Source organism: Thalia democratica, chromosome 4 (assembly GCF_965202585.1).
Source record: "Thalia democratica chromosome 4, ktThaDemo2.hap1.1, whole genome shotgun sequence".
NCBI lineage: Eukaryota > Metazoa > Chordata > Thaliacea > Salpida > Salpidae > Thalia > Thalia democratica.
In genome coordinates this window covers 40,618,268-40,639,113 of record NC_139168.1, presented here as the reverse complement: position 1 = coordinate 40,639,113, position 20,846 = coordinate 40,618,268, and the positions used below count along the sequence as shown (strand labels likewise).

The following is a 20,846-nucleotide window of genomic DNA, read 5'->3' as shown; positions in this document are numbered from 1 at the left end:
AGATTACATTTTTTTTAATAACTAAGTAGTATTTTTCAATAACAGAAAGTTATAAACACCAAAAAGCATATCAAAAGCCTAAGCAAAGCAAGTAAGAACAAAATAAGCTTTTTTTGATAATCTAAAGTTGAAAGTATTAAAATTTCTAAAAGCTGCTGCAATTAAACAAAACAAGTCTAGATCGGATAAGTAATATTTAGGTTACTTTTTTCTTTTAGTTATTGTTTTTGGTTTTTGTTCTTGTATGACTCTGCTGTGCGATTCAACCACTATACGATCATTTAGTTGCCTATTTCAGTGATCGTAGTTACAGGACCCGTTAACTTTCATACACTGATGATAGTGCTTACTCTGATTGACAGTCTATAAAAGTTTTCCAAGTCTTTAGATTGTATAAGATTGCAAAATTATCCCGCATTTTCTGTTTTCTTTATTGACATTTAAAAACAGTATTTTTTTAAGACTAGAATAACTTAAGAAATTCAGTAACCTGTTTTTACAACACCCTAAAACACTGCATTATAAGTATTGAAACGATAATAATAAAAAAATACCTGCCAACAAATTAATTTATTTAATTATTGTCAACAGTAATAAATTTCTCTCTCTAAAATCAAAATACCTTAAATACAATGTGTCTTGATAACAGCCTTTCCAGTATAAATAGAAACTTGAGTATAATGACACTTATTTTTTAAGATAGATGCGTACATTTAATTTACAATTATGGTAGGTTAATGTATTATACATAATTAAAACTTTTACACTTTTCTTTAAAAACTAGTTAAAGAAATAGCAAAATTTGTTTATATAAATACACGTTGAAAACTTATATTAATACAATCAGTAAACAGATCTTAACAACTTGCTTCGTACAATTGTAAGTCTATAACTTCTCAGAAGTTCTTACATTGTAGCAAAGAACTATACAATTTTAGAACTTAAGTAAATTTTTATATTTTTGTACAATTTTACTTTAGTTTATAGTATAGAGCTGAACTATATTGACGTTGAGATGCTTGTACCTCAAACAAATGTTTAAGCAAGTGCACATTTTGAGATATGTTACTTAAGTCAATAATTTTAAAAAGAAAATATGTAAGAGCTATACGACAAAAAAAAATTATAAATGTTAAATCTACAGATAATAATGACCGATGCTAATGACCACAGCGTTATTTCGTTTGGCATTAGTGTTGATAGTGGTACAAAGCAAACTTCTCGGTCACTCTACCAAGATTTTCACAGAGCAAACTTTGATACCATTAATAGATTTTTGTTAGAAATAAATAGGAAAATTAAATATAACAATTCAAAAAACTTACAAGAACTTTATGATGAGTTTATAAACATAATAAACTTTTCAATCAAACAATTTGTGCCTTCAACTAAACATCACAGAAAATAAAAAATATATCCTTTTAATATAAAAAAACTGTTGAGATAAAAACTAAAACTTTATAAAAAATATAAATCAGATAAGCAGATGATACAGAAATACAAAAAAAGTTTCAAATTAATATCAAAAAGCAGTTAAAATTTTCGATGTGGAACATGAAATGCAAAATAAGAACATAAATGCAAAAAATATTACTGTTATGTAAACTCTAAGCTTAAGATAGCACCTGCTTTTTCTATTTAGAAAGACGAAAACAATTTACCAATAGTATCTGATTTTGATAAAGCCTCCTTTTTTAATAGTGCCTTTCAAAAGGTATTTTTTTAAGGATGATGAAAACAAAAAAAAATGAACTTGTTGATAAAGAACGTTTAGAAATTTTCAAAAGTAGTAATTCAAAACTTTTTTTATAAGCAATGATGAAATAGTTAACTCTATTAATCATTTAAAACTTAAAATAACAAGAACACCAGATAATATTCCTTCGTTTTTTTATCAAACGTACTATTTCTTCTACATTCTTACCTATATCAATAATCTTTAATTGTTCCTTGGCTATATCTTCTGTACCGAAACAATGAAAAATTTTATAAGTAATACCAATACACAAAGAAGGTAGCAAATACAACCCTTTAAATTACAGACAAATTTCTTTGAAAAGTAGCTTTTGCAGAATCTTTGAACATATAATTTCTATAAAAATACTTGATCATCTTTTTTTGAATAACCTTATTTCACCTAAATAATCTATTTTTTCCCTAACCAAACATCCTGTTTTCAATTGTTAGATTGCTTACAATCTTGTTTGGTGTCTTTTTAAGCAGTAAGTATGCTAAAGTAATCTATACAGATATAAAAAAATCGTTTAATACTGTCTCCCTTGTTAAATTAATTAAAACATTATCGTAATAAAAAATTCATAGCAGTCTAGTTAGTTGGTTCAAAGAGTTTTTAAATAATAGAACTCATAAAGTAGTAATTAACAACACATTTTCAGAATTTTTACCTCGAGTCCCTCAAGGAGAGGTTATTGGCCCACTTCTATTTATTATTTACATAAATGATATAGCTTCAGAAGTTGATGTTAGCAGCAACATTAACCTCTTCACAGTTGACACAAAAAATTTTAGCCAATCGAACACAACTTTACAGAGTTCCTTAAATAAAATTGACAATTGGCTAAAGGAAAGAAAATTAAACTTAAACCCTAGTAAATATCAAGTTCTAAAAAACGCTACTATCTATACTTTTAAATTTAAAATAAACAATACAAACTTATCTTTAAAGATCTCGGAAGTTTTGTTGTTGAAAATTTAAAATGGAAACACCATATTAATCAACTTTACCGAATTGCATCAACTAAATATTTTCAAGTTTAAAAAAGCTTTAAGTCTACAGATATAAACATCCTTAAAAAATTGTTTCTTATACACATTCGTCTTAAGTTGGAATATAACACACCAATCTGGTCTCCAGACTTAAAAAAAGATATTAATCATACAGAATCTGTTCAAAGAAAATATACCAGATTAATCTTCAACTGCTGCAATATTTCTTATACGTCTCACCTTGATAGACTAACAAAACTTAATATTAAATCTTTAGAATGCAAGAGACTTGAATTTGACCTCATTACTTTTTTTAAACTAGCCAACGGTGGTGTTACTACAATTAATATGCAATCATTTTTTAACCTTATAGAACTAAATACTTACTAAGAGGAAATAGCAAAAAGTTTACATGCAAACATAATTTCAATAATGAGGCTTGTAATAATTCGTTATTTTATTTGTCAGTTCAAATATGGAACAAACTTCCAAATTAATTAGTTTCTTCCAAAAAAGTTGAAAAATTTCGATTAAAATTAGAAAAGTTTGATTCAAATAAAATGTTTGTTAGTAAAGTTAATAAGAAATTTTTATCAACCGTTGATTTAATTTTGAGATTTAACTTATTCCATAGTTCAATTTTTAAAGCAGCGCCTTTCCTCTATTAATCAATAATGATGAGTCTTTTTTCAATATGCAAAGTTATTATTTATCTGGCTAGTCTATCTTTAATGTGCTTGGGGCTTTAGGTTTTTATTTTTGTTGTTATTTTTTTTTTTAATGTTTCATGATTGATCGTTCTACATCAAAGCGTAAACAAGTATAAGTTTGTGGTTAAAAAGTTTTCTTTTTATGATAATATATAAGTTTGTGTATATTTTATTAAAATATGTTTACGTCTTTGTTTTAAACAACAAACTTTTTGTGTTATTTTTACTTTTGATTTATTTCGTTATGTGTCTTTCTGTTTAAGTGGCCTAAATTTTGATGCCTAGGTCCATCATATGAAGAATAAATTTGCAATAATAATAATAAGATACAAATAGAGGATAAATAATTAAAATTTTATGCTTAAAAAAACTGTTACGCACAACTTTACGACAATTCAAAATATTAATGACTAAAAGCATGACAGACATATCTTGCTACAATGAATACATTACATATAAAATTGTATATACTTGTTTGTTCTTTACTATACAAAGTGTGAAACGTAGCTTTGAAAAAAATAAAGTGGTAGTTATTATTGAACGAAAAAAAGACGCTCAAAGTATTTGGTCCTAGGACCTGGTGCACGAAGAACCTTTCAATTATAGGTTCGCACGCCAAGAATGTCTTTTAACGTCTTGTCCCGGTTAAGTTTGTAGTTTGTAAATTTTCCGACTCAAATGGTTGTAAACAGTTTCTGCACACTCGAGGTAATCAGTTTGAGAGAGTTTTCTAAAAAAAAACTTCTCGTAGATGGCTAAACAACTATCCACACAGTACGACCTCTGATAACCGTTAGTCTTATACTATAGGCGCATTAAACGTCTAGCCAAGCACAGCTATGACTTTAGCATGCATTTTCAATTGCAAACATTTAGCTTCTCAAACATGTTACAGTTTTTCAAAACCTTTTTAATGACTTTGTCGAACAACATTGTAAAATCGAAAAGAGAGAAATAATTATCTGTGTTTTTATCTGGGTCTTCTTAAGTAAGTAAGTAGTACCTAGACTTGTTCTCATAATATATTAATTTGATATAAAGATGTTAACTACAATTTACTGTGCTAAGTGAGTTAGAAGAAATCTGGTGAGAGTTGTGCTTTCTACAAAAAAACTGGAGAACTTCTTTTTAGTTTGAGCAGTCATCCTTTTGGTTTTTTTCTTTTGTAGAGGTTGATTATGACTGCATTTCTGATATACGAGTAACCGCACCTTTTTTACAACGAAGTTTACAATGCATGAATCGTTGTAATTGTATTTTTTTTTTTTTGTTTCCACGTTTATTGTAGTAAGCCTTATTTTCCTGCAGCTTGTACGTTTTTGAATTGATCTATAGGGTTATTTAGTTAAGTAAATATATATTTTAACTGCGGGAACCATAAAAATTTTATTGTAGCTGATTTTTTGTTATACAGGGAAAAAATTCTTAATTTTTAGAGCTGCATTTAATACTCTTTTTTTTTTTAATTTCCGTCTAAGCTACTAAAGGCTTCTTAAAATATTTAAACAAAGCCGTAGACCAATTAAAGAATCTCATTAGACTTATAAACCGCACTTTTGTTGAAAAAAACTGATTTCCATTTGTAAAATTAGTCTGCACGGTTTTTTTTTTTTTGCACGGTTGGAAGTTATTGTTTGAAACCTCTAAGATCAAAAAGGGTTGTTTTATTTTTGCTCGACAAGTTAAAGAACTAACTTCAGCGAGCTAACTAAATTTCCTGATAATAATAAGATATTTTCTACTGGGATTGATCCGTAAATTATTATTATTGTTTTTTTTTATTTTATAATTATTATTGTTATCTACATAAGGTTGTGCATAAGTAAAAAATAATAATGCTTTTTTTGTAAGTTAGAATGTTTTTAATAACTATAAAATTACTTTTAAAACGTATAATGAACGTATTGTCAACATGTTTTTGCGGTGTCTAAGTTAGAGCTTTTACTTAAACTTAAACTGTACTACAAACACGTACGTAACTTAAAAAGTTTTGCAACTCAACAACTTTCTTACAAAAGTACTTTTGATTTATACTTTTAGTTTAGGATGATCTTGTATTTAGTTTTCATAACTTATTATACTACAAGTTAAAAAATTAAATTACAGGCAACAATTTAAGAAATTTGTAGCATTTCAGACTCGTTTTAGTAGTAGTAATGTTTCGACTATCTCCAGCAAAATTGAGATGATTTTGCAATCATACAGTAAGCTTATCACAACCATCAACAAAATCCACGCGTCATTTAAGCGATTTCTCTGAAAAATGGTTATTATCTAAACGGATTTATTAACCATAAAAATGTACAACTTTGTTTGAAAAATTATAGAGCCGTAAAGCTGGGGTTAAAAACAAAAAAAAATTAGAAATTTCAGACAGCTTATACTTTTTTAGTTTATTGTAGCGAATATTGTACTAATTGTACCTGATAAATTGTACTTATTTTATAACTTTACCTTTTTAGTTATTTAGTTGCTTACTTTGTTTTATTAACATCCTTTGGCATCGTGAGCTTACTTTTTTATAGTTAATGACATTTTGGTTCTTTTTTTCATCTCGATCTAGGTAAAACATATCTAAAAAATGTATACTATTCTGCTTATGTAAAGTGTTGCTAGTATTTCAACTATAATCGTTTTATTAAAAAGTTGTTTAATCGAATCAAACTGTTTTGGCCTTAATTTAATCTATCACAATGGCGTTTAAGTATTTCTTAACTTTTAAGTTTAATAACAAAAAACAAAGTGTTACTTAATTTTTTAATTCTTTTTTTTTTGTTAAAAAATATAACTTTTTTTGCTACCAATAATAATAAGTTGTGGAAACAAGCATTTTTACATTTTGTAAAAAATTCAATGAGTTAAAATTAGTTAGATATGATAATTTAAACACTTTTGCATTAGGATAAGTTCTCAAAAATTTCATTATATTAGTTTATTTTTTTTTAATATATGTTTAATTTTATTGTTTAGAAAACAAAGGTTGACAAACTTAAAATTAACTTCCGATTGTTTCATTTCAAAATGAGCTAAAAACTAAGGTGAGAAATTATAAATTAGTTTTTAATTATTCACAAACGAAGTTGAGTCCATTCCAGCCTTTTAAATACTCAACCGTTTTTTTATTCTCTTAACAAATTTATAGTATCTAACTTGAAAGAAATTAGGTTCTTGTAATTAGTTTATTGGATTTTTCAAAAGATATCAGCTAGTTCAGTATTAAATACTCGTAGTCTATTTTTTTTAATGAGGTCGTTATTAGAAAGCGTAGTTGCAAGATTGCAGGTGTAACAGCATGTATAGTATCTCTAAAAAAAGTTTTTATTGTATGTTTATCAGATATCTATCTTTTCAAAACTCATATGTGCCAATTTATCTCTTTTTTTTCAATTATATCAAAATATTATTTGCTCAATCTAAAAAAGTTTTCTCTAATATGTAACACCATACATGATAATCTTTTATGACTTCGTTTTTTTATTAAACATTGTTCAACTAAAATACAAAGTTACATAAAATAAAATTTCAGTTTTATATAGTTATACAAGTAAAACCCGTAATATAAGAATATACAATAAACAATTATTATTTTTATAATGTTTTTTTCGAACAAGGAATGTTTTATATAGTTAAATGAATATCATACAGAAAGACTTTAATTTTTAAAGTTTTATAAAGTTATAGAAATTAAACAAAAATAACTATTTCTGTTTGTCTTTTTTTTTCTTATTTTTCATATAAAATTTGTATTCAAACCTTTGTGGCACAAAACATACCGAATAATCATATACGAGTAATCTTTATTTATAAATGTTTTATAAATCTGCATGTAAACTAGCTGTATATATATTTTTAAATTTTCATAAAACTATTGAAATTTTTAGTTATCAATCATACTAAAATAATTCTATTTAAATTAAATTTGATTTTATACACCTCACTGACGAATCGTTAGTAGTTTAAAACTTTTAGTATCGTTAACAGTAAAGCTAAAAATTATATAATAACATTTTTTTGCTTTGATAAAAAAGTAGTTTAAAATGGGTTTTTGAAATATTTTCAATGTTTTTATATTTCCATAAATGTATAAATATTTTCATCAAAGTTGGAACAATTTCTCTAATAACATTTTTGTGTTTTCTTTAGGATGTATCCTGTAATACTTTAGACTTGGGCTATCGACTCTACAACAAATCAAACTCTCAACAATTCTAACCATCGTAAATAACAATAAAAAAACCAATAACCGAAAATTATTAAAAAAATCTAACAAAAAAGAATCGTTTTACAATTTAAAAATTAAGTATAGAAAGTACTTATCACTCAACTGATAATGAATATAGTTTAGTATAAAACTTTCATAATGAGAAGTAGCAAAAAAATACTATATTTTATTTTTCAACCCTCGTTAAACCTGTTTTTAATATCTAAGATGGTATTAAACCGTGCAAAACTATCTTTTAACATTAAAAATACTTACGTTGAATAAAACAATTTTCTCAGTACAGTATAAATATTATATAACTTCACAAATATTTAAAGAATTAAAAGTAAATATAGTAGCACATACATTTGTATTTACAAAACAATAATAGTAACACAGCTATATAAATAGTAATTTTTTCCTACTTAATCGTATATACACCGTAAGCAAAAATAGAAGATCAATAATATAAACTTGTTCTATATCGGGTCAATAGTTCACATTTCATCTTTCGTAAACGAACAAAAGCAAAGAATTTTATTAAAAGTTGAACGGAAATAGCGCACTACATTAACTTTTCAAGTTTTAATCAACATCTTTAAATAAGAACAAGTGTCTAAATCAGTGTTTCCTAAAGTGAGCCATATGGCCCCCTTGGGCGCCATTACAGAACTTTAGGAGTCGTAAGCAGCAAAGGGGCCACAGGGAGGCCATGAGGCCATAATTTGAAACTTAAACTATATATTCTAGAGTTGTTGATGAAGAGCAAAAAAAAGGTCTTTGGTTTATTTAAGAGTTGTTTTAAAACTTATACTAGATACTATAAGAATATTTCAGAGATTCAGGGGGCCATGAGCAGTAAAAGGGGGAGCCACAAGACCATAACTTAAAACTTACTTTATACATTCTTGAGTTGATGATGAAGAGCAAAAAAAGGTCTTAGGTGTATTTAAGAGTTGTTTTTTAAGAAATCTTGTCGGAGGGGGCCTTAGCTTTTTTATTTCTTTAAAGGGGGTCTTATAAAATAAAGTTTGGAAAACCCTTGATCTAAATGTACACTAAAACTAAAATTTCAAAATAAAGCAAATAAAAAGTCTCTGTACAAGAAGATATAGAATAAACCGTTTCTAGAATTAAAAGTTAATGTCGAGTAAACAAAATAAAGCTAAAAACAAAGTAACCGTAAAATTCTAAAATATTTAAAATAGTAAAATGTTGTTGTACAGTTTTTTTTTTGTTGTAAAAATATTGCTGCTTTTAAAAAAATAAAATGTTGTTTCTTTTTTACATGTTTTTGTAAAATGGTCTTGGTACAACTTTTTACATTAAATAAATTCAAAAACAAAAATCATGTAATAATCTCCGCACTTTAGATACAAAAATGACCCCTTTCCATTATTGAATACCCTGAAACTAAATAAGTTTATTAAAAAATATATAAAAACTAAGTTATAATAATTTGCTCGCATTTTAGATCAAAATTTTTGCCGTAAAAAAAAACATTTTAAAAACGATTCTAAGTACATAAAGTACAATGTAGCATTAATATTAATTGCTAACAATTAAAGTATAAAAGCAATAAAAAATTATGTATACTTAGAAAAAAAGCTTAATTTAAAGTAAAAAAATAAAAATAAAATAGTGAAGAATTATCGAATTACATTAAACGTGCGAACTAAAAATGTGTAAAGTTAGTAGTTTTATTAAAGAAATAAACATAAAGACTAAACTACAATTGAAATTCATTTACTAAACTTGTAGAAGTAAAACAAAAATAGTTAACTTGAAAAAAGCTATATTTATATTAATTCAAAATCTCTAAATATCAAACTTCGTTAACAATTACATTGAAATACAAAGTTTTTTTTGGTAAATAATATAAGTTAAGATTTTAAATAGTTTTGAAGTTTTTATAAAAATTAATTATAAAATCCTAATTTATTGCCTAAGTGGAAATCAATAAAAATTAACTAATTTAAATTCAAAAGCTTAAATGTTTGACCTTGAATTTTAAATTACTTTTAAATTTATCAAAAAATAATTTGAACAAAATTTTTAGCCCAGTTGACTTCATTTAATCTCTATACTTTACTACTTAAAGCAGGAGTCGACAAATTACTGACTAGCTTATCTGATATACTCATATTGACAAGTTTTTTTATGTTTCGTTTTAAAAATTGTACTGTAACTATAGATCGAATAAAATTGTTAGAAGTATGTTTAAGTAAAATTAGACAAACATTTTTTAATTCTCTGTCTTTATATATTGCTTAGCAAATAAATATTTCAAACCCTTTATTAACGAAACTTCATAGACTGTCCTATTTGCTTATGAATGTTTTGTACACATATATTACAAGAAACATCAAGTTTTAGGTAAATCCATGAAATTTAGGGGTTAGAATTTGTAAAATGCTAAAAACAATTTACGTAACGACAAGCACTTGCAACACACTGCATCACAGTGATGAAACAAATATATCTTTGCTACGTCATAATATGCTCACAGAATTGTCTAAGTAATTTTCCACTATGCGTTCTCTTAGTAAAAGTTTACAAAAGTTTTTCAACTTGCTTGTAAGGCGTAATATTTGAAGAACTTAAACAAATACTTTTTAAAACTTTTATTTATTTAATTTGTATGCCTTTATGAATATTTTCTAAAACTGCATATAAAAACCTCAAATAATTTTTGGGAGCGTCTAATTTATCACTTTTTTTTTATTAAAACAGATTTTTCCAAATTTTTTTTTTAAACATTGCTAAAAAATATAAAAGTAACGTTTCAATATTTATACTTTTTTTTTAACTTAACATACTATAGCTAACAGTTTAAACATAAAACTTTTTTTGCGTATAGAGCTAATCAAATATATTTAAAAAAAACTTAACAGTTTTGTAAAACCAATCAAACAGTAAAAAAAACTATCTTGAAACACTAATTGATTTTATTGATGACATGTGATGAGCTAAAACAACATATGTGCATTAAAAAACACAGACACAGTTAAAATAACATTAAAAAACTTTAACTCACATAAATACTTTTTTAGTTTTGTTTGGCACGCATTATATTTTCGTATATTATACGTTTACCAAATTAAACTAAAAAAAAAAAATTGTGTAAGTAGTACAATAAGTTCAATGTGTACTTTGATTCGCCTAAGTTTATATGATGTGTAAATATGAGACATTGTTTACAAAAGCATCGACACTAAAGAATTGGAATTAACTTGACTAAAACAAAAAAAAAGTATTTTAACAATTAGGACAAAATAAAATAATAAACCTGATGATAAAATCATACAACATATAAACTATCTTGAAGGATTCGTACTTATCATGAAATCAAACAATTATTAAAAAAAGTATTTTTATAGATACAATATATTTTTTTGTAATGTCAAAAACTTAAACTTTATTATTAAAAATCGAATTGTATCTAATAAAGAAACAATTGAAAATAATTATTTAACATAACTGTTGACAATTTATTTTTCTTCAAATCCAGGAATGGGGAAAGAGCGAGCCCAGCTTTGGACCTCTTCTTGTACTGGTTTAATTTTTGCCAGAGTTTCTGGGTCGCTTTTGATGAACTTTACGTATTCTGCTAGTTTCTCTGTTTATAATTTATGAGTTGAGTTAGAGTTGTAAGCTATTTTGTTGTTTAAATATTTATAATAATAAATTGATACTTACAGTGAAAAACTGTATTTAAATTCTAAATGTAGTGTAACTTGTTAATTCTTTTTCTTACAATATTTTTTTAAACACTCAAATTACTCAAAAACTCATTATTCAAACGGTTTACGTATATTTTTTTAAACGATTTACTTTTGAAATAAAACAGTGCTTTTTTAATTTAGTTATATTAAGCTCTACTAAATTGTTAAAAACTTTAATTGTAATTTAAATATAAATAATCACTAGTTCGTATTCTGTACTTTTTGTTTACTGTTCCCTTCTTTCACGTTGTTAAGTTAATAGAATGTAGTTATTTATAAATACAAAACTACTACATCACAAAAAAAGGAAATAAATAAAAACTTGAGTTATCAAATATTATTTTTTCATTAATACAAATAGTTTAAAAACTAAACAAAGTATCGTAAATAGTTAAATTTCAAACAGAAACTGTTAGCTAAAGTTAAGCATTGTTGATGTTTTCTATGAAACCAAGTATCTTAAGTTGGTAACTATCACTTTATCTTTACAAAACTAATAAAACTTAACAAAAAATAAATAAAACTACAAAACCAACTAGGAGCTCTTGTTTTGGCTTCAACAGCAATTTGCACTCCTTGGTCAATATATTCAACCACTTTCTCAAAATCCGCTTCCTCAAAACTCCTTGAAGTCAATGCTGGTGCGCCTAAACAAGAAAATTGTTGATTGTTGTATAGTTATTAGCTCCATTTATTAGAGTTATTTTGTAAATTTCATATGTTTAGTTATTCTTTACATATCGTTTATTGTTTGTAATTAAACCTAAACTCATTAAAAGAGAATGAATGAGTTACTTTAGAACGGTACAATGAAATACTTTCAATAAACTGTGTCACAGATACAAATTTTGAATTTTGATTAAGATAGTATATTTGCTTTTTGTATTTAAACTCTTATTTACGTATAAAAATAATTTATTGCTTTTTCGATACAACAAACGAGTGTTAAAAAACTAATTAGTTATATAACAATCAAAAAAGCTATAATAAAAACACACGTAATATGTCTAAAAGTATTCTAAGCTAAGAAACATTTAAGTAAAAACAAAAAAAAAACAAGTCTTTAACTAATTTTTTTTTTAAGTAGTATAAAAACAAGATAGATTTGTTGTCATCGGCATCTAATGTTCACTTAAAATTCACTTTACACAGTTTTAAATAAGCTAAACGAAAAACGGTTAGTACTTAATAACAACAAAGTAACGCGTGTACAACAGTGAAGAAGCTGTTATATACCCAAGAGATTTGTAATCAATTACACCTTCAATCTAATAATTATTTTTAATAATAAAATATAGTTCACCAACGAAACTATTATAATAATGTTAAGTATTTTTGTACACCTTCTTATACACGTAAAACGAAAATTTATGTCATAAAAAAATATTATATAGTGTAGCACAATTTATGAAACTATTTAAAAATACTATCAACTTAATAAATTTTATTTATAATTAACTCTAACATATTTTGAGAACTTCTTTGAAAACAAGTTTTCAGCTTTTTAAGAGGTAAAATAGTACATACTGCTTAATTTCAGTTTTGGTATAATTTAAAACAATTTTATGTTAAAAAAATAGTAATTTCAGAGAGTTTACTTTTGAACTAAGTAACAGATTATTCTGAGATAGATATAACCAAAAGCTTTACAAAAAACTAATAATTTAAAATTTAACGTAGGTCTGAAATCAACAAAAATAATTTCTTTTCATTAAGCTTTTATAAGTCAATAACTATAGCAAAAAGTTATTAATAATAAATATTAATCACTGAAGTAGATACACTCCAATTATAAATTTAGTTTTGTACAAAAAAAATATATCAGTTATATTATGCGTAACCAATCTACAGTTTTGATGTTCTACTTTACACAATAGCGGTACTCCATTCAATAAACTATTTCAATTAAAACTATCCAATTACAACCAAACAAAACTTAAAACAGTATTTGAAAACAAATTAGTAACAGACGTAAACAAAAAATAACCAAGTCTCAACCCTCCAGGAACCAAAGCACTCTTGTCACCGGGAACGGAGTTTTTATTAACAGTGATTGACATGAGATCGAGTACCTTCTCAACCCTCGCTCCATCGATACCTTTAGGTCTTAAATCCACCAACACCAAATGGTTGTCAGTACCTCCTATTTGTAAAGGTTTACAATATTTAATTTTTTGTCTTTTTGCAGTTTTGAAATAATTTATTCAACAAAAAAAAATTTCTAATGCTCTTACAATAATACAAAGTCATTTTTATTTGGTAAACTTGTCTTTGAAATAAAAAGTATTAAACTGTTTTTGTACACAAGTATTCAACTAAAATGAGAACGTTTCGCTGGGTATAAGTTTGAACGTAGGGCTGCTAATATTTTGATGATAGCGAAGCGTCGTCAGTCTAGTTAAGTATTTTTTTACAAAAACATTTAATTCAATTTTTTGATAAGCTTTTTTCTTGTTTTGATCTCTAGAATTTAGCGTCTTAATAATTTTACTTTAATAAATCGAACCTGACACTAGCGAGTAATCTTTTCTGACAAGAGCTTCAGCCATGGCATGTGAGTTTTTCAGAACTTGTACTTGATAGTCTTTAAATATTTGAGAGTTTGCCTGAAACACAATTCTCAGATAAGATTACTAATAATTTATACCAAATTGACAAATCGTGACACATAAGTTTTAAAACTTAATATTAAAAAATACCAGTTTGAGTCCAACAGCAACGCCACCAATGTTGTTGTTATGGGGTCCGCCCTGTAATCCTGGAAAGACTGAAAAATTTATTTTTTCCTCCAAGTTATACATGATCGGTTTTCCTGTCTTCTTGTTTACGCCTTTTTGTCCCCTCCTGTAATAATTAACCATATGTAAAAAAAAACTTTGTTACCAGTAAAAACATTTATTCCATTATAAAAATAATAGCATGATATTTTTTTTACTTTATTCATCTATTATATTGAAAATATAAAAATTACTTGAACAAATAAGTGAAATTTAACTTTTTTTTAAATAAAAGAATACCTGAAGAAGATGAGGGCGAGCCTGGGGCACCTGAGGGTTTTGTGGCAGGTTGTGGTGACCACATCGCTGTGCTCGAACGGGGAGGGAATGAGGCCAGCTGCCACCAATCCGGCTATGTGGGCCATGTCTGTCATCAGGTACGAACCGTTGGCATTTGCTATCTGTGTTGGTTTAATTATGTGTTTATAATAGCAAAAATAACTATTTATATGTTTTTTAGAAAACACTACTCTTAAAATCATATTAATTTAAATAAACTAAAACTACGTTTGAAACAGATTTTAGAATAGTTAATATTTGTATTAACAATTTATTACGTTTTGTTTGAAATATTTATGTTTTAAGTTTTAGAAACTTATTTATATACTAAATTTAATTGTCTAAAATCTGCACAGTTAACAAATTTAGATTCGAACTGTTTGAAATTTTTTTGATGGTAAGTTTATTCAAAATGCTTAATAAATTTTGCTGTTTCAGGTAAGAATTCAGATCAATATTGGGAATGCTAAGTATATAAATACAGTTTTCTTAGATATTTTACACAGTATTTAAAACTTTTATATTTATTATTATTACAAACTAAGTTGTTTGCTAAATACAAAATAAAAATAATTGCTTTTTAAAAGAAAAAACTTTGCAAAACTAACAAAAACCTTGAATAACTTGAATCAAAACTACTAAAATCATGAGTCATTAAACGTATAAAAGAGTATCTCTTTTAAAATATTAAGCAACTCACTTAAAACAACATACTTAAAATTTATTTCATTCCTTAAAATAACTAACATAGTAACAAACGATTAAACATTGATTATCATAAATAAAAAACTTTAAAATAATTGTGAGATCAGCAGACGACTAAGAAAATAAGCAAAAAAGGCTGTATCTCACTCATCTTGAGAATTTCCTTTTAAGGAAGAAAAAAAATTCAAAAACAATTGCAAATTTTCAATATCACTAGCATTAAATATGGATAACTCAATAGATCAATTTTTTTAATAGTCAATTGTTTTATAAAAAAGGATAGATTTATTTTCATATCAACACTAACTTGACGGAATCTTGCGTAGTCAATTTTTCTGGAGTAAGCACTTGCACCTGCGATTATCAAGTGAGGCCTGAACAACTTTGCAGTCTTTTCTAATGTATCGTAATCTATTAAGCCCGTTGATTGCTAGAAAATTTAAAAAAAGTATTTTCACATGGCTAACATATTAAGAAAAAATTAACATAAAAGGTTATAAAATTGAAATTAAATACTTTTTACAAAACTTTGGTTTAAATATTATCTAACCCTTATCTTCTAAAGAACTTAGTTTGTTTTATTGTTAGTTTAGTAAAAAAAAAGTTTGAACTGACTAAACATATTTAATCTTCAAAACGTGGCGAACAAACATGATAAAAATTTAAAGACATAATTAAATACTAACTTTTTTAAGCATATATATTAAATAAAACATTCACTATATTACAAGTGTTTTAAACTGGCTGCTTTATGCACCAAGTTCTCCTGAGTTTTAAACTATATGTATATTAGAATTAAACTTCTCTCTTTATATACAGCTTTATAAATAGTTTAATCAAATTTTATTGTTGAATACAAACTACAAAGACAAAAAAGTTATAGCAGCATTGTAACAAATACGAGTTTGTATTACATTAGTAAATAAATATAAATTTAAAATGTGGTACAATAGACCATAGCAATATTTTTAATTATAAACAACTAAACAGTTTAAAAATAAAACTTAAAAAGGTCTGTGAAAAGCCACAAAAGCAAGGTCGTAAATAAAACTTAGAAAAAATTTTTGTCAATTTTTTGTTATAATTTAATACTTAAAAAAATGGGCACAATTTTGCATTCACAGCAATACAAAATAGTTTTTTTTAACAAGAATCTTTATTTTATTTCAGTAATTTTTAATTTAGTAAAAAAAAAGTTTTTTTTTTTATTTCAAAAATAAACTTAACGTTTGTAAAAAAATATTCAAACTTTAATCAAAAGTTAAACCATAATCATTCATAAATTTAAGATAATTTTCTAATAAAAATACAAATCAAAATAGCATAGCTACTTTTTTTGTTTAAGAAAAACATTTCAAGTAAATACTATATTTTTTATAACCAATATAATTTTTTGTTAAAATGTATCATATTTCTTCTACTTAATAATTTCTTGATATAAAACAGTTTACATCATAAACTAAAATGTAACACTTACATCAAGGCGATATGGCATACTTTCAAAATAAATACTAGAAGCTGAAATTTTCTTCTTGTCTGTTCTAAATCCATGAGTTAAGCTGTTCAATTTTAAATTACTTATTTGATATCCAGAAAACATGTTAAACATTTAGGTTATAAATAAAAAAATGTTTTACAACATTGCATTTGTCTCAAATAATTTCCTTTATTAAACATTTGTCATGTATTCTTTTTACTGTTATCATAAAAATGTAGTAATCTATAAGAAAAACTTTACTTTAAACAAAAAATTTGAAGGCAATTTAAATATCAAAGGTAAACAAATCAATACCGACGGTAAAATGTTTTAAACAACAGAAACAATGCAACTAACTGTCCACCATCTGGTAGATCATGACCCATCAACCTGTCATGAGGTTGCAACAAAGCATTGTACACTGCGAAGTTTGCTCCTGATCCTGTTAGTTACAAAATTGTATTATAGTTAAACATAAACTTCTGTCTACTTTTATAAAGTTACATAGTTTTACAATTTACAACCACAAAATACACATAAAAACTGCTGCCTTTCATTGAGTTGTTTACTTACAGGTGTTCATTGGATTTATTTTACAACAATAGTCCACTGTAAACCAATACAACTTGCAACAATAACGTGTACTTTATAGCTAAAACAACCTTTTTACACAAATTAAAAAAAAGAGGTCTTTGTAGTAAAAACTTACAATTAGGCTCTTAATCTAATAATTAGTATCTACTAATGCTTTAATATTGTTTATATTATAAAATTTTTGGTTTAAAACTTTTTTTTCTCATAGATTACTATATTTTTTATAATAACAGTACAAATATTTTTGTGAAATTTCAATTTTTTTTTAATGAGTTTTTAATATTTCATTGTAAAACACTTAGGTCTTACTTTTTTCTAGAAAAGTTTATCTTACTAGATATTATACAAAAAACTAAAAGTTTAATTATATTAGTTTATTGATGTTTTGACTAATAATTTTAACCATATTTGTATTATACTTTGTACATTTGATAATTCCTACTTGTAATATAAATACTATATTAAAACAATTATTTAAGCACCAGTTATTTTATTACTAAAATATTATTAACGAAAAATCTTCAAAAAATTCAAATATCATTGACTAAATTTAGCTGAAAATAATTTAAGAAACACAAAAATAGTTAAAAGAAATCTAATTATATTAAATGAGTAATAAGAAATTATACTTTAAGACAACTTATCATACATTTCATTTATCAGAAATAAGTGTGTACCTGTATAAAAACTACAAGCTATTTAACAGTGCCAACAAGTAGAAATGTCACTAATACGATTGTAATTTTTATAAAATGTTGTCAGAAATAGTGTGACCAAGTGTATTAGTACTTTAATTTCAGTTATTTTATTTAACTTAGTGTCTAACATAAAAAACAAGACTTTTTTATTTTAGAATGACTATTAAAAAAGTAGAATATTTTGACTACGTACTAGTTTATTAACAGATAAGGTTAATTGATTAGTGAAAAATTGTCACACTAAAAATAACATTACCTGAATAAGGTTGACAGTTGACACCCCACTCTTCAGGGTTTAAATCGTACAGCTCAAGAGCACGAGCTCTACACAATTGCTCTACTTTGTCTATTACTTCAGTGCCTCCATAATAACGTTGACCTATTTTTATATTCATTTATAACAGATACCACTATATAACAAATTCGATTATTAATAAAATGCTTGTAAGTAAATATTTTTCAAAAGTTGTCTATTATTTAGCTAAAATACATTTTTTAGTAAGTGTTAATAATATAAAAATAAATAATATTTTACAAGTATCTTAATTTTATTACCTCCTGATGATAAAATATATTAATAGATAAATACTAAAGTACTCAAAGGAAATGTTAACACTGATTTAAAGACATGTTATTTATGATAGTTTGATAAACGTAAACTGAATACAGACTTTAAGACACTGCATTAAAATAACTACCTGGATACCCTTCAGAATATTTATTGATAAGGCACGATCCTGATACCTCTAATGGTGCTCTTGGGCAGAAATTCTGTTTTTTTGTTTTTGTTTTCATGATTCTAGAGCTTTTCAAAACTCAAGTACTACTATGATACTATTATAAGTATTAAGAAATAATAAAGAAATTTATATATGTCTTAAAAGACAAAAAAATATTAGTTTTATATTAAGTTATCTTCAAAAATTTTAACAATAACAACTTTTATGTTCTCAGTAGTGTTGAAAGAAAATTAGTTAGCCTTGACTTGTGTAGTGAAGTATTTTTTAAACTTTACAAAACCTGTGATATTAATCTGAAAACTTTACAAAACCATTAAAACTTTAACTAAATATTACTACACTTTCTTGAAATTTTATATCATATAACTTAGGATTCTATAAGTTTTACAAAAAAAAGTATAAAAAACTATTTTTTTAATTGCTGAAGCATTTAAATTAGATATATCAATTATTTCAACACAATACTGTCTTTTTCTCTAAAGTTATTTTGAGTTTTAGACTGCAAACTAAAGTGGATACATTACAATTCGAATTCTTACAAATTTTTATAAGGTACAATATCACAAAATAAACTTTAAATTGAACAAAAGAGAAAAGTAGCAGAAGAATAATTTAATAAATTAATAATATCATTGATAAAAAAATTTTAAATAAAACAATATGATTCACAAAAACTCAGAATTATCAAAACTTTTTTAATTTTAAGTTCAGAATATAAATCATTATGCACCTACTGATAATAACTCTTACAAAAACTTTTGTATTCTTTATAATGTTTAGATTATTTTCTAACTACATACCATTTACTGGTAACTAAAATCAATGTAATAATAAAAAAAAGTTTATTGATATATTTAGTTTCAACAAAGAAAAAATTAAACTTCAGAAGCAATTAGTTCCAATCCTCTTCTTTGACGATCTTTTTCCTGTTGAATAAGTGAGAGCATAAGTGGATCTTCTTGCTCCAAAGGCTCAGTTCCTGTCCATTTGGTAGAAGCACAACGCTGTAAAACGAATAAAAATGTTAAATAAGTTGAACCAAATGATTATTATTTTAAAAATACAACTATAATAGTTTTAAACCCTTTTAATTTTAATTATATATATATTATAAGAGCCGATGTTAATTTTTGTAAAAAAAAAAACCAGACCCCAATTATACCCTTAATATAAAAAACTTAAAACATTTTATATTGTTAAGTGAAATATTATTACCACTAAAAAATATCTTTTACTTTAAATGAAATCAAAAGTAAGAACTTTAGACTAAAACACATATAATAAGTATTTTAAAATACCTTTGATGCTGAAACTATAAATGCATAGCTTGAAGAGCTTCTAGAAACGGAAGACAAAGCTTTTTTGAGCATTTTATTTTATTTGATTAATTTTTCTTAAAATAAAATGCTGTTTATTTAATTGCTGATCTATAATTCTAATAAGAAAAACACTAAAAAGGTTAGACTTAACCTGATTAAATAATCAAATAAAAAAATTAATATTATTTGCTTGTTTTATGTTTAGAGTTAATGTTTTAACAAAAAGTTAACTGATTTGAAAGTTGAAAAACTAGGTTATTTAGACTTTCCAAGTTAACAATTAATATTAGTTAACAAATTAATAATTTTTGTTAATTTGGTAAAAAGTTTATTTACGCAGCCTTATAGAAAATAAATAATTAATTTTCTAAAAATAGTAAAAGATATTTTGAGCAAAACTTAGTTTCACAAAGTGTTTATTTATATTGTTTATACAACATAAGTACAAATTACTAAATATTACAACTGTTCCAGCCACAAGGTTACCACTCTTTGAATCAAAATAACTGTCCTGAGTGACCTTAAACTGACCTGAGTCATCCTGGGTTTTTTCAAATCTTAAAAAAAGTTTTTCAGTATTAATTAACTATCAATTTCTTCAAAAAAAATTTGGTGTAAAATAACAAAATGTTAAATTCAACTAAGTCTCATCAAATCTAGAAAAAATATATCTTGGGATTATCAATAAATCCTAAAACTATCCTAAGTTTTTCATGAAAACAAAACTATCCTGAGTCAGTCTGAGTTTTAATTAAAATCCAAAATATATTGAGTTATTCTGAGCTTTCATGAGTTTTCGTGAGATTTTAAAAATAGTCTGAGTTATTTTGAGTGTGTGACAACCCTGCAACTAGATACTTTAGCAAAAAAAAAAAAGAACTCATTTCCAACTAA

The 20,846-nt window shown here is 25.2% G+C and overlaps 1 protein-coding gene across 1 annotated transcript; it reads right to left on the bottom strand.

The window, feature by feature from the left end:
* Positions 1–10,572: 10,572 nt before the first annotated feature.
* On the bottom strand, positions 10,573–20,058 carry LOC145834954 (serine hydroxymethyltransferase, mitochondrial-like). The gene is made up of 13 exons (XM_082942482.1): positions 19,932–20,058; positions 19,515–19,637; positions 18,592–18,664; positions 18,150–18,272; positions 16,959–17,043; positions 16,602–16,683; positions 15,432–15,554; positions 14,381–14,541; positions 14,063–14,207; positions 13,870–13,969; positions 13,351–13,506; positions 11,900–12,010; positions 10,573–11,257 (listed from the first exon to the last, which is right to left on the bottom strand). Exons 1-13 carry the CDS (start codon positions 20,001–20,003, stop codon positions 11,130–11,132), a joined length of 1,482 nt encoding a protein of 493 aa, XP_082798608.1. The 5' UTR covers positions 20,004–20,058; the 3' UTR covers positions 10,573–11,129.
* Positions 20,059–20,846: the final 788 nt, after the last annotated feature.

Coding starts and splice junctions, on each gene's coding strand:
- LOC145834954 (XM_082942482.1), bottom strand. CDS start 20,003: ATGCTCAAAAAAGCTTTGTCTTCCGTTTCTAGAAGCTCTTCAAGCTAT. Junction 19,638..19,931: donor TTATAGTTTCAGCATCAAAG/GTATTTTAAAAT, acceptor TTCGTTTTACAG/CGTTGTGCTTCTACCAAATG. Junction 14,208..14,380: donor CTCGCCCTCATCTTCTTCAG/GTATTCTTTTAT, acceptor TAATTATTACAG/GAGGGGACAAAAAGGCGTAA.